General features: G+C 47.1%; 1 protein-coding gene across 6 annotated transcripts in view; it reads left to right on the top strand.

Moving 5' to 3' along the window:
* Nucleotides 1-12,474, top strand: part of LOC121284844 (ciliogenesis associated TTC17 interacting protein) — a 44,679-nt gene that overhangs the window by 16,805 nt on the left and 15,400 nt on the right. For all 6 annotated transcript variants that reach the window (XR_005944558.1, XM_041200641.1, XM_041200642.1 and 3 more), the window contains one exon: nt 7,371-7,457. Coding sequence is in view for 5 of the 6 variants with exons in the window: in XM_041200641.1 (XP_041056575.1) it covers nt 7,371-7,457 (87 nt within the window). In the remaining variant the exon portion in view is untranslated. The remainder of the gene's footprint in view (nt 1-7,370; nt 7,458-12,474) is intronic.

The raw sequence follows: 12,474 nt of genomic DNA, 5'->3' as shown, positions 1-12,474 counted from the left end.
AAAAACAGAATTACCTGGAAAAACTCAGCAGGTCCGGCAGCATCGGCGGAGAAGAAAAGAGTTGACGTTTCGAGTCCTCATGACCCTTCGACCGAACTTGAGTTCGAGTCCAAGAAAGAGTTAAAATATAAGCTGGTTTAAGGTGTGTGGGGGCGGGGGGTGCGGAGAGAGAGAGAGAGAGAGAGAGAGAAGTGGAGGGGGGGTGTGGTTGTAGGGACAAACAAGCAGTGATAGAAGCAGATCATCAAAAGATGTCAACAACAATAGAACAAAAGAACACATAGGTGTTAAAGTTGGTGATATTATCTAAACGAATGTGCTAATTAAGAATGGATGGTAGGGCACTCAAGGTATAGCTCTTGTGGGGGTGCGGAGAGCATAAAAGATTTTAAAATATTTAAAAATAATGGAAATAGGTGGGAAAAGAAAAATCTATATAATTTATTGGAAAAAAAAGGAAGGGGGAAACAGAAAGTGGGTGGGGATGGGGGAGGGAGCTCAAGACCTAAAGTTGTTGAATTCAATATTCAGTCCGGAAGGCTGTAAAGTGCCTAGTCGGAAGATGAGGTGTTGTTCCTCCACTTTGCGTTGGGCTTCACTGGAACAATGCAGCAAGCCAAGGACAGACATTTGGGCAAGAGAGCAGGGTGGAGTGTTAAAATGGCAAGCGACAGGGAGGTTTGGGTCATTCTTGCGGACAGACCGCAGGTGTTCTGCAAAGTGGTCGCCCAGTTTACGTTTGGTCTCTCCAATGTAGAGGAGACCACATTGGGAGCAACAAATGCAGTAGACTAAGTTGGGGGAAATGCAAGTGAAATGCTGCTTCACTTGAAAGGAGTGTTTGGGCCCTTGGACGGTGAGGAGAGAGGAAGTGAAGGGGCAGGTGTTGCATCTTTTGCGTGGGCATGGGGTGGTGCCATAGGAGGGGGTTGAGGAGTAGGGGGTGAAGGAGGAGTGGACCAGGGTGTCCCGGAGGGAGCGATCCCTACGGAATGCCGATAGGGGGGGTGAAGGGAAGATGTGTTTGGTGGTGGCATCATGCTGGAGTTGGCGGAAATGGCGGAGGATGATCCTTTGAATGCGGAGGCTGGTGGGGTGATAAGTGAGGATAAGGGGGACCCTATCATGTTTCTGGGAGGGAGGAGAAGGCGTGAGGGCGGATGCGCGGGAGATGGGCTGGACACGGTTGAGGGCCCTGTCAACGACCGTGGGTGGAAAACCTCGGTTAAGGATGAAGGAGGACATGTCAGAGGAACTGTTTTTGAAGGTAGCATCATCGGAACAGATGTGACGGAGGCGAAGGAACTGAGAGAATGGGATGGAGTCCTTACAGGAAGCGGGGTGTGAGGAGCTGTAGTCGAGGTAGCTGTCGGAGTCGGTGGGTTTGTAATGGATATTGGTGGACAGTCTATCACCAGAGATTGAGTCAGCGAGGTCAAGGAAGGGAAGGGAAGTGTCAGAGATGGACCACGTGAAAATGATGGAGGGGTGGAGATTGGAAGCAAAATTAATAAATTTTTCCAAGTCCCGACGAGAGCCCGAAGCAGCACCGAAGTAATCATCGATGTACCGGAGAAAGAGTTGTGGAAGGGGGCCGGAGTAGGACTGGAACAAGGGGCCCAGGCGGGTACCCATAGCCACACCTTTTATTTGGAGGAAGTGAGAGGAGTTGAAGGAGAAATTGTTCAGCGTGAGAACAATTTCAGCCAGACGGATGAGAGTAGTGGTGGATGGGGATTGTTCAGGCCTCTGTTCGAGGAAGAAGCTAAGGGCCCTCAGACCATCCTGGTGGGGGATGGAGGTGTAGAGGGATTGGACGTCCATGGTGAAGAGGAAGCGGTTGGGGCCAGGGAACTGGAAATTGGTGATGTGACGTAAGGTGTCAGAGGAATCACGGATGTAGGTGGGAAGGGACTGGACAAGGGGAGAGAGAAGAGAGTCAAGATAACGAGAAATGAGTTCTGTGGGGCAGGAGCAAGCTGAGACGATCGGTCTACCGGGGCAGTTCTGTTTGTGGATTTTGGGTAGGAGATAGAAGCGGGCCATCCGAGGTTGGGCGACTATCAGGTTGGAAGCTGTGGGAGGAAGATCCCCAGAGGAGATGAGGTCAGTGACAGTCCTGGAAACAATGGCTTGATGTTCAGTGGTGGGGTCATGGTCCAGGGAGAGGTAGGAGGAAGTGTCTGCGAGTTGACGCTCAGCCTTCGCGAGGTAGAGGTCAGTGCGCCAGACAACAACAGCACCACCCTTGTCAGCGGGTTTGATGACAATGTCAGGGTTGGACCTGAGAGAATGGAGTGTAATAAGTTCAGAGAGAGACAGGTTAGAATGGGTGACAGGAGCAGAGAAATTGAGACGACTAATGTCACGCCGACAGTTCTCAATGAAAAGATCAAGAGAAGGTAAGAATCCAGAGGGAGGGGTCCAGGTGGAGGGAGAATATTGGAGATGGATAAAAGGATCCATTGAACGGGGAGAGGACTCCTGCCCAAAGAAGTGAGCCCGGAGACGAAGACGGCGGAAGAAGAGTTCAGCATCATTCCGAGCCCGAAATTCATTGAGGTGAGGGCGTAAGGGTATGAAACTAAGTCCTTTGCTGAGCACTGAACGTTCAGCATCGGAGAGGGGAAGGTCAGGGGGTATAGTGAATACACGGTTGGGGTTGGGATTGGAAGATGGGGTGGGGACGGAGGGACAGGCCGGGGTGGAGGGTCCTAGATGGGTGTTGGTGTCGATGAGTTGTTGGAGCTTGCGTTCCTTAGCACTTGAGAGAAAGAGAAAAAGTTTCTTGTTGAGGCGTCGGTTGAGCCGAAGGATAAAATGAAACTGGGGGCACGCGCAGCTTTGAAAAAGGGTACGGCGGTGCTGCTGGAGGGAGAGGTCGAGTGTGTTCATATGGCGGCGCATGGCACTGAGTGTGGATTTCAGAATGTGACGAGAACAGCAGTCCGAGAAACGTTTTATGTCCCGGAGATACCTGTAATCATGGGTGGGTTCGAAACATGAGGTTTGGAATTTCAGTTGAAATCCACATGGGGTAAGTCGGAGATGGAGACAGTCACTGAGAAAGGAGATATGGCTGTGAAAGCGGGTTTTAGTAAACACCTTGTCAAACACCAGGAGGGAAATGGAAAGCAATGAAGGTGAGCAAGGTAAAAAAGAGGTACGGAAATCTTGTCGCAGAAAAGAACAGAACTTCTTCAAGGAGGTAGGCATTTCTTGAAGAGCAGTGGCAGTCAATTAAACACAGAGATAAAAACAAAAAAACTGCGGATGCTGGAAATCCAAAACAAAAACAGAATTACCTGGAAAAACTCAGCAGGTCTGGCAGCATCGGCGGAGAAGAAAAGAGTTGACGTTTCGAGTCCTCATGACCCTTCGACAGAACTTGAGTTCGAGTCCAAGAAAGAGTTGAAACATAAGCTGGTTTAAGGTGTGTGGGGGGGGGGGGGGGGGGTGGGGGGCGGAGGCGGAGCGAGAGAGAGAGAGAGAGAGAGAAGTGGAGGGGGGGTGTGGTTGTAGGGACAAACAAGCAGTGATAGAAGCAGATCATCAAAAGATGTCAACAACAATAGAACAAAAGAACACATAGGTGTTAAAGTTGGTGATATTATCTAAAGGAATGTGCTAATTAAGAATGGATGCCAGGGCACTCAAGGTATAGCTCTAGTGGGGGTGGGGAGAGCATAAAAGATTTTAAAATATTTAAAAATAATGGAAATAGGTGGGAAAAGAAAAATCTATATAATTTATTGGAAAAAAAAGGAAGGGGGAAACAGAAAGGGGGTGGGGATGGGGGAGGGAGCTCTAGACCTAAAGTTGTTGAATTCAATATTCAGTCCGGAAGGCTGTAAAGTGCCTAGTCGGAAGATGAGGTGTTGTTCCTCCAGTTTGCGTTGGGCTTCACTGGAGCAATGCAACAAGCCAAGGACAGACATGTGGGCAAGAGAGCAGGGTGGAGTGTTAAAATGGCAAGCGACAGGGAGGTTTGGGTCATTCTTGCGGACAGACCGCAGGTGTTCTGCAAAGCGGTCGCCCAGTTTACATTTGGTCTCTCCAATGTAGAGGAGACTAGGCACTTTACAGCCTTCCGGACTGAATATTGAATTCAACAACTTTAGGTCTTGAGCTCCCTCCCCCATCCCCACCCACTTTCTGTTTCCCCCTTCCTTTTTTTTCCAATAAATTATATAGATTTTTCTTTTCCCACCTATTTCCATTATTTTTAAATATTTTAAAATCTTTTATGCTCTCCGCACCCCCACAAGAGCTATACCTTGAGTGCCCTACCATCCATTCTTAATTAGCACATTCGTTTAGATAATATCACCAACTTTAACACCTATGTGTTCTTTTGTTCTATTGTTGTTGACATCTTTTGATGATCTGCTTCTATCACTGCTTGTTTGTCCCTACAACAACGCACCCCTCCACTTCTCTCTCTCTCTCTCTCCCACCCCCCCCCCCCCCTACACACCTTAAGCCAGCTTATATTTCAACTCTTTCTTGGACTCGAACTCAAGTTCTGTCGAAGGGTCATGAGGACTCGAAACGTCAACTCTTTTCTTCTCCGCTGATGCTGCCAGACCTGCTGAGTTTTTCCAGGTAATTCTGTTTTTGTAAAAGTATTGTTATGTAGGTTAGTGTACTGTAATTTTTTAAAAAGTTGCATTGTACAGTATTGTATATTGTTTTTCTTTTATATTTAGTGATGTATTTTAATTTACAAATTATTTCAGCTAGAGTACTCAGTTTTGCAATTGTACGATACAGTATTTTAACTTGTACATTGTTTTTTCGGGGTGAAAGATGTCCGAAAGAACCTAATTCCACCTTAACACTGATTCCTATGGGAATGCGTTGGGTCACTTAAAGTCGTTTCACTTGAAGTTGTGATTTTCAGGAACGCAATCACAACTTTAAGTGAGGACTCCCTGTAGGTTTAAGGGAGGGAATTCCGAGCTTGGGGCCCAGGCAACTGAAGGCTTGGCCACCAAAGGTGGTAAAATTACAGTAAAACCAAAATGCTCAAGAGGCCAGAATTAGAGGGGCGCAGAGATCTTGGAGGGTTGTGGGGCTGCAGGAGATTACAGAGATAGGGAGGGACGAGGCCGTGGAGGGATTTTAGAAGCAAGATGTTGCTTGACTGGGAACCAGTGAAGGTCAGTGAGCACAGGAGTAATGGGTGAAGGGATGGAACAATTTGTTGATAGGATGCGATGAAGAGGGGAGGGAGGTGGCTTGTATGGAGCATAATCGCCAGACGGACTAGTTGGGCTGTGTTAGGGGGAAATAAAGGAATAATACAGTAATGGTCAAGGGACTTGACTTAAAATATCCCAGCATGCAAAGCCACAATTGCTAAGTTGGTGACATTTAAAGTTCAGGCTGGGACAGAGAGAATGCTGAACCTTGCACATTCTCAGGGCTTGCGAGCATCAGCAAGGCCATATTGGACGAAGAGGAATGTAAATATGATAGATTGGGAGTTAGACTGGAGTCAGAGAATGGCAATAACATAGATTAAGTGTGCTCTTCAACAGATAGGGGAAGGACAGATGGTCCCAGCTTAGATAGGAGGGAAGGTCTCTGCCTGGGTGAAGGTGGGGTCAGATGATGCATGTACCTTTGTACCAGAGACTTGCCTGTGTAATGTAAACCTATACGTTGACGAAATCGAAATCTGGAAACTGTTCTTGTACGTGACCAATAATGTATAAATATGATGAACACTTGTAGTTTAGCAGGGTGCTGTCTCAAGCTGCATTGAGATGGTGCCCTCCTTGCAATTGCTCGAATAAACGATCGTAACCTGTACCTGAGTCTCCTGTGGTCCATTCATCAAAGATACAACAGGCCAAATAACCTGTTTCTGTGCTGGAAATTCTAAGCAATCCAATTGAAATAGATTAAGCGTATCTGTCAAGTTGTGTGTGCAAATCTCCAGCAACAATCGCAAAGGCTTCCAGCTTTAGTGCTTGGCATTCTTTCTAATTAAATGTCTTGGGTCCAATAGTTGCTCTATCTTAAATGTGAAAGATTGGCTTAAATGTCCAAATGTTGTTGATCAAGTATGAGAACACTGTGAAACCAATCAAATTGCTCACATTTTTGTCAGAGCTGCCAATCTGGAATCAATATTGAACTCAAAACCAGATGAGCTGTTGAAATATTTTTCCAACAGTCAAGTTGCATTCTGGCTCCTAACAACTACAGGTGTCAGCCTTGGCTCAGCGGGTAACTCTGGGTTGTGGGTGCAAGCCCCTACTCCAGAGACTTGAGCAAAAAAATCTCAGCTGACACTCCCAGTGCAGCAGGGTCAAAAGAGAGGAATTATTTCCCCTGGTCCTCAGTGCTGAGGGTTTGCTGCACTGTCGGCTGTGCTGTCTTTTGATGAGACACTAAACTAAGGCCTCTGTCTGCCCTCTCAGACAGATGTAAAAGATCCCATGGCCACTATTTGAAGAAGAGTAGGGTGGTGGTGGGTGTGGGGGTGGGGGGGGGGTGGGGGGGGGTGGGGTGGTGGGTGGGTGGGGGGAGGTGCGGGGGGGGGTTAGTTATCCCTGGTGTCTTAATCAATATTTATCCCTTGACCAATATCAATGAGAAAGATTAACTGGTGATTGCTGTTTGTGTGGTCTTTCTGTGCACCAGTTAGCTGCTGTGTTTCCTAGAATATAACAGTTTTTCAAATTCGACTTTAAAGTGATTTAAGTAATAAAGTCTTCCTTTCTAGTGAATTTCCTATAGAAAGAAAGGCTTGCCTTCATACAGCACCTTTCATGACCACCAGATGTGTCGAAACACTTTACAGCCAATGAAGTACATTTGAAGTGTAGTCATTGTTGTAATGGAGGCAAAGCAGCAGCCAACTTGTGCACAGCAAGCTCCCACAAATAGCAATGTGATATTGATCAGAAAATCGGTGATAGTGATGTGGATTAAGGATGAATATTGACCCAGGAGACTGGGGAGAGCTCCCCAACTCTTCTTTAAAATAGAGGTCATAGATTTTTTTATATCCAACCGAAAGGGCAGAATGGGCATCGGTATGATGTCTCCTCTGAAAGACAGCACCTCCGACAGTGCAACACTCCCTCAATACTGCGCTTGAGTGTCAACCTTGCTTTTTGTACTCAGGTCTCTGGAACGAGACCACTATGGCTCCTATGATGTTACTGTCAGTGACTCAAGAGTTTAATTGTTCAGTGAGGTAAATTTTCAGATTGGATGTAGTTTTCTGCGCCCTTTCTCTGATTTTCATACTTTTGAGACTTTTGCCTCTAAAGCATTACGTGTGTCTCAGGAGGCCGGCGTGGGATTGGTAGAGGTTGACAGCAATTCTCTCACCTGTGTGTGTTTTGGTACAGCTGAAGGAACAACCTCTGGTGAGGAAGACAAACATGAAAAAAGGAGACGATGGTTATGTTGTGACGAACGAAATCACATCTGGACAGGTAGGCACATGCAAGGATGAGCTGTGGTAACATGTGAAAGTGTCCCAGCATTGAAAGCCAAAGAATTCACTGTTCCAAAAGGATAGGAGTATTAATCGCATAAAATATGACTGATGCTGAGGTTTTCATATTCATTCACAGATGTGAGCAACATTGGCAAGGTCAGCATTTATCATCCATCCTTAATAAGAGGAGGTGATGGTACAGTGGTGTTGTCGCTGGACTAGCAATCCAAAGACCTGGGGTAATGCTGTGGGGACCCGGTTTCAAATCCTGCCTTGGCAGATGGTGGAATTTGAATAAAAAATCTGGAATTGTTAGTCTAATGACAACCAGGAAACCGTTGAGATCTGGTTCACTAATGCCCCCCTTAGGGAAAGAAATCTATTGTCCTTACCTAGCCTACATGTGACTGTGGTTGACTCTTAACTGCGCTCTGAAATGAATGACTCAAGTTGTAACAAAAAAAAAGGAATGAAACTGGAAACCAGCAGAGGTGGTGGCACTGTGTTATATAGTCAGGAGGGAGGAGCCCTGGGGGTCCTCAACATCAACTCTGCACCCCATGAAGGCTCATGGCATCAGGTTAAACATGAGGAAGGAAACCTCCTGCACATACTGCCCTCCGTCCCTCAGCTGATGAATCAATGCTCCTCCATGTTGACCACCACTAGCAATCCAGAGACCCAGAGTAATGCTCCAGGGACCCGGTTCAAATCCCGCCACGGCACTGAGGGCTCAGGATATACTCTGGGTGGAGGACTTCACCAAGAGTGGCTCGGTAGCACCAGTACTGGCCAAGTCTTAAATGACGTAGCTGGTTGAGTGAGGGGAAAAAACTCATCCTCACCAACCTGCCTGCTGCAGATGTATCTGTCCATGACAGTATCAGTAGGAGTGACCACCACACAGTCATTGTGGAGACGAAGGCTGCCTTCACATTGAGGATACTCGCCATCATGTTGTGTGGTAAATGGGATATTTATTTCAAACAGATCTAGCAACTCAAGACTGGGCATCCATGAGGCACTGTAGGGCAGCAGCAGAATTGTACTCAAACACAATCTGTAACCTCATGGCCCTGGTTCAATGAAGAGTGTAGAAGTGCATGCCAGGAGCAGCATACCTACAAATGAGGTGGCAACCTGGTGAAGCTATAACACAGGACTACTTGCATGCCAAACAGCATAAGCAGCAAGTGATAGACAGAGCTAAGCGATCCCTCTTTCCACATCCAGTCGTGAATGGTGGTGGACAATTAAATAACTCACTGGAGGAGGAGGCTCCACAAATATCCCCATCCTCAATGATGGAGGAGCCCAGCACATCAGTACAAAAGATAAGGCTGAAGCATTCGCAACAATCTTCAGCCAGAAGTGCTTGAGCGGTTGATCCATCTCGGCTTCCTCCGGAGGTCCCCAGCATCACAGATGCCAGTCTTCAGCCAATTCGATTCACTCCACGTGGTATCAAGAAATGGCTGAAGGCACTGGATACTGCAAAGGCTATGGGCCCTGTTTTCCGGCAATAGTACTGAAGACTTGTGCTCCAGAACTTGCCACACCCTAAGCCAAGCTGTTCCAGTACAGCTACAACACTGGCATCTACCCGGCTATGTGGAAAATCGCCCAGGTATGCCCTGTACACAAAAAGCAGGACAAATCCAACCCGGCCAATTACTGCTCCATCAATCTACTCTCGATCATCAGTAAAGTAACGGAAGGGGTCGTCAACACTGCTATCAAGCAGCACTTGCTTAGTAATTGCCTGCTCACTGATGCCCAGTTTGGATTCCACCAGGGCCACTCAGCTTCTGACCTCATTACAGCCTTGGTTCAAACATGGACAAAAGAGCTGAACTCCCAAGATGAGGTGAGAGTGATTGCCCTTAACATCAAGGCAGCATTTGACCGAGTATGGCATCAAGGAGCCTTAGCAAAACTGGAGTCAATGGGAATCAGGGGGAAATCTCTCTGCTGGTTGGATTCATAACTAGCACAAAGGAAGATAGTTGTGGTTGTTGGAGGTCAGTCATCTCAGCTCCAGGATATCACTGCAGGAGTTCCTCAGGGTAGTGTCCTCAGCCAAACCATCTTCAGCTGCTTCATCAATAACCTTCCTTCCATCATAAGGTCAGGAGTGGGGATGTTCGCTGATGATTGCACATTGTTCAGCACCATTCGCGATTCCTCAGATACTGAAGAAGTCCATGTTCAAATGCAGCAAGACCTGGACAATATCCAGGCTTGGGCTGACAAGTGGCAAGTGACATTCATGCCACACAAGTGTCAGGCAATGATCATCTCCAACAAGAGAGAATCTAACCATTGTCCCTTGATGTTCAATGGCATTACCATTACTGAATCCCCCACTATCAACATCCTGGGGGTTACAATTGACCAGAAACTGAACTGGACTAGCCATATAAACACTGAGGCTACAAGAGCAGGTCAGAGACTAGGAATCATGCGACAAGTAACTCATCTCCTGATTCCCCAAAGTCTGCTCATCATCTACAAGGCACAAGTCAGGAGTGTGATGGAATACTCCCCACTTGCCTGGATGAGTGCAGCTCCCAGAACATTCAAGAAGCTTGACACCGTACAGGACAAATCAGCCTGCTTGATTGGCACCCCATCCACAAATATTCACTCCCTCCACCACTGACACACAGTAGCAGCAGTGTGTACCATCTACAAGATGCACTGCAGGAATTCACCAAGGCTCCTTCGACTGCACCTTCCAAACCCACGACCACTGCCATCTAGATGGTCAAGGGCAGCAGACACATGGGAACACCACCACCTGGGAGTTCTCCTCCAAGACACTCACCGTCCTGAGTTGGAAATATATCGCCGTCCCTTCACTGTCGCTGGGTCAAAATCCTGGAACTCCCCTCCTAACAGCACTGTTAATGTACCTACACCACATGGACTGCAGCGGTTCAAGAAGGCAGCTCATCACCACCTTCTCAAGGGCAATTAGGGATGGGCAATAAACACTGGCCCAGCCAGCGAAGCCCACATCCCATGAATGAATAAAAAAAAATTGCCCTGAATGAAGATGCTAGTGGGACACCTTCTTGAACACAATTGAGTTGCTTTCCTAGGCCATTTCTGAGGGCAGCTGAGAGTCAACCACATTGCTGGGGTCTGGAGTCATATGTAGGTCAGACCGGGTAAGGGTGGGAGCTTTCCTTCCCTAAGGGACATCAGTGAACCAGATGGGTTTCTATAACAAGCCGGTAGCTTCATGCTCACCTTTATTGATACTAGCTTTTCATTCTAGATTTTTAAAATTAATTCAGCTGCCTTGGAGGGATTTGAACACATGACTCTGGATCATTCGTCCAGGCAATTGGATTATTTAGATGGAGTATTTGTGGCCCTTTAAAGTTCACAAAGTCTAACCGTTATATGTAGGAAGGAGCCAGGGATCACAGACTATTTCTGGTTAGGCTGAGGTCAATTAGTGGGGAATTGTGTCTTTGAGGTTTGGCCATACTGGGTCAGGCTGCTGGAGAGATACACTCATATCCCTCATTTCCACATCTGCAGGCAGAGATGAGCATTCCCTCTCTGACAGAGGCTCAGTGCCTGTGGAGGCTTCTAACTCCAGAGAAAGTAGGGACAGCAGAGAGCAATAGATATGTGACTACTTGACTACAAGCAGGAAGATGAAAGTAAGAAAAGGTCATTCAGTCCATTCATCCTGTTCCGTGCATTCAGTTAGATGATTTCATGGCTGATGTGTACTATGTACTCTTGGTTATTACTCTTCAATACTCTTACCAAACAACATTCTAAGTCCCTGGCCTGAAACATTGGCCCAGATTTTCACTACTAAGGTGCATCTGCTGAGCTGGGAAATTTCAGCTGAGAGCCCAGACTTGCAACTCTGTTTACGCAGCTGGAGAGAACTGTTCACTTTGCTTGATTGACATCTCAATGAGGTTACAATAAGTTATTTTTCTGTGATCTCTCTTGCCAACCTATCAATGTTTATTTGCTCAAGATTAAGAGTTATCAAATGCTTAAAGCTTCTGTTATTGATACTTTAATGGTCTGGTTGACTGACACTCTTATAGGGCTATAGGAACACCATTTTATTTTTTAAAAAATTATAAATGGATTTTTAAGCAGTTTCACACATGCCATTGTCACAATAAGGTTCATTCATCCTGTACATAGTGTATACTGGGTGAATGGACATGGAAGTGCCATGAGTTGGCATGCAGGGTATAAGGGGCCATTGGGGTGGGTGGGATGGCATGTTGGTATCGAGTTGGTATTGGGGCAATAAAGGGCCATGGGGGTGTGGGGCATGAGTTGGCATGGGGGATATAAGGGACCATGGGAGTGGGTGGAAGGCATGAGTTAGCTGTGAGTTGGAATAGACAGGACATGTGGGAATGGGTAAGGCCTTTTGAAGTTACCTTTCAAAATGTTCCTGAATCCAGACTGTGGGTCACGACTCCTCCGAGGGGCCGTGAACCCGAGTCATGGAGAAGCTGGCCCGACTGTATGGAAGTTGTGGGGGGGCTAGGAGATGCCTTCCACAAGGAAGTTGGCCAGGTTGGGGCTGCAGGGCGAGGGCTACCTGCACCCTTCCCCATGCCAGTGAAAATTGAGGACTGCTGGGAATGGGGGCAAGATATTCTGTGGAAGAGAGTTCCAGATGTCACCCCTGAATGGCCTAGCTCTATTTTTAAGGCTGTGTCTCCTTGTTCTAATTCCCTCCAACCAAGGAAATAGTTTCTCCCTACCTACCCTCTCAAGTAATGTTGCACGCTTGTCTGAAAGCAGCCCAGTCACAGTAGGCTGCTCCCAGTGGTACAGCCTGAAAGGCATGTCAGTGTGGCCAATGATCAGCGCATCCAATTGGCTGCACCTGCTAAGAGACCACCGACCATATCCCAGACACTGGCAAAACTACCTCCAATCCAGAGATTTGAGCACACAATCCAGGCTGACACAATGAGCACTGAGGGAGTGCTGCACAGTTGGAGGAGCCGTCA

This window comes from Carcharodon carcharias, chromosome 12, assembly GCF_017639515.1.
Source record: "Carcharodon carcharias isolate sCarCar2 chromosome 12, sCarCar2.pri, whole genome shotgun sequence".
NCBI lineage: Eukaryota > Metazoa > Chordata > Chondrichthyes > Lamniformes > Lamnidae > Carcharodon > Carcharodon carcharias.
Note: the sequence above shows the minus strand (reverse complement) of the source record. Positions and strands in the feature narration are given on the sequence as shown.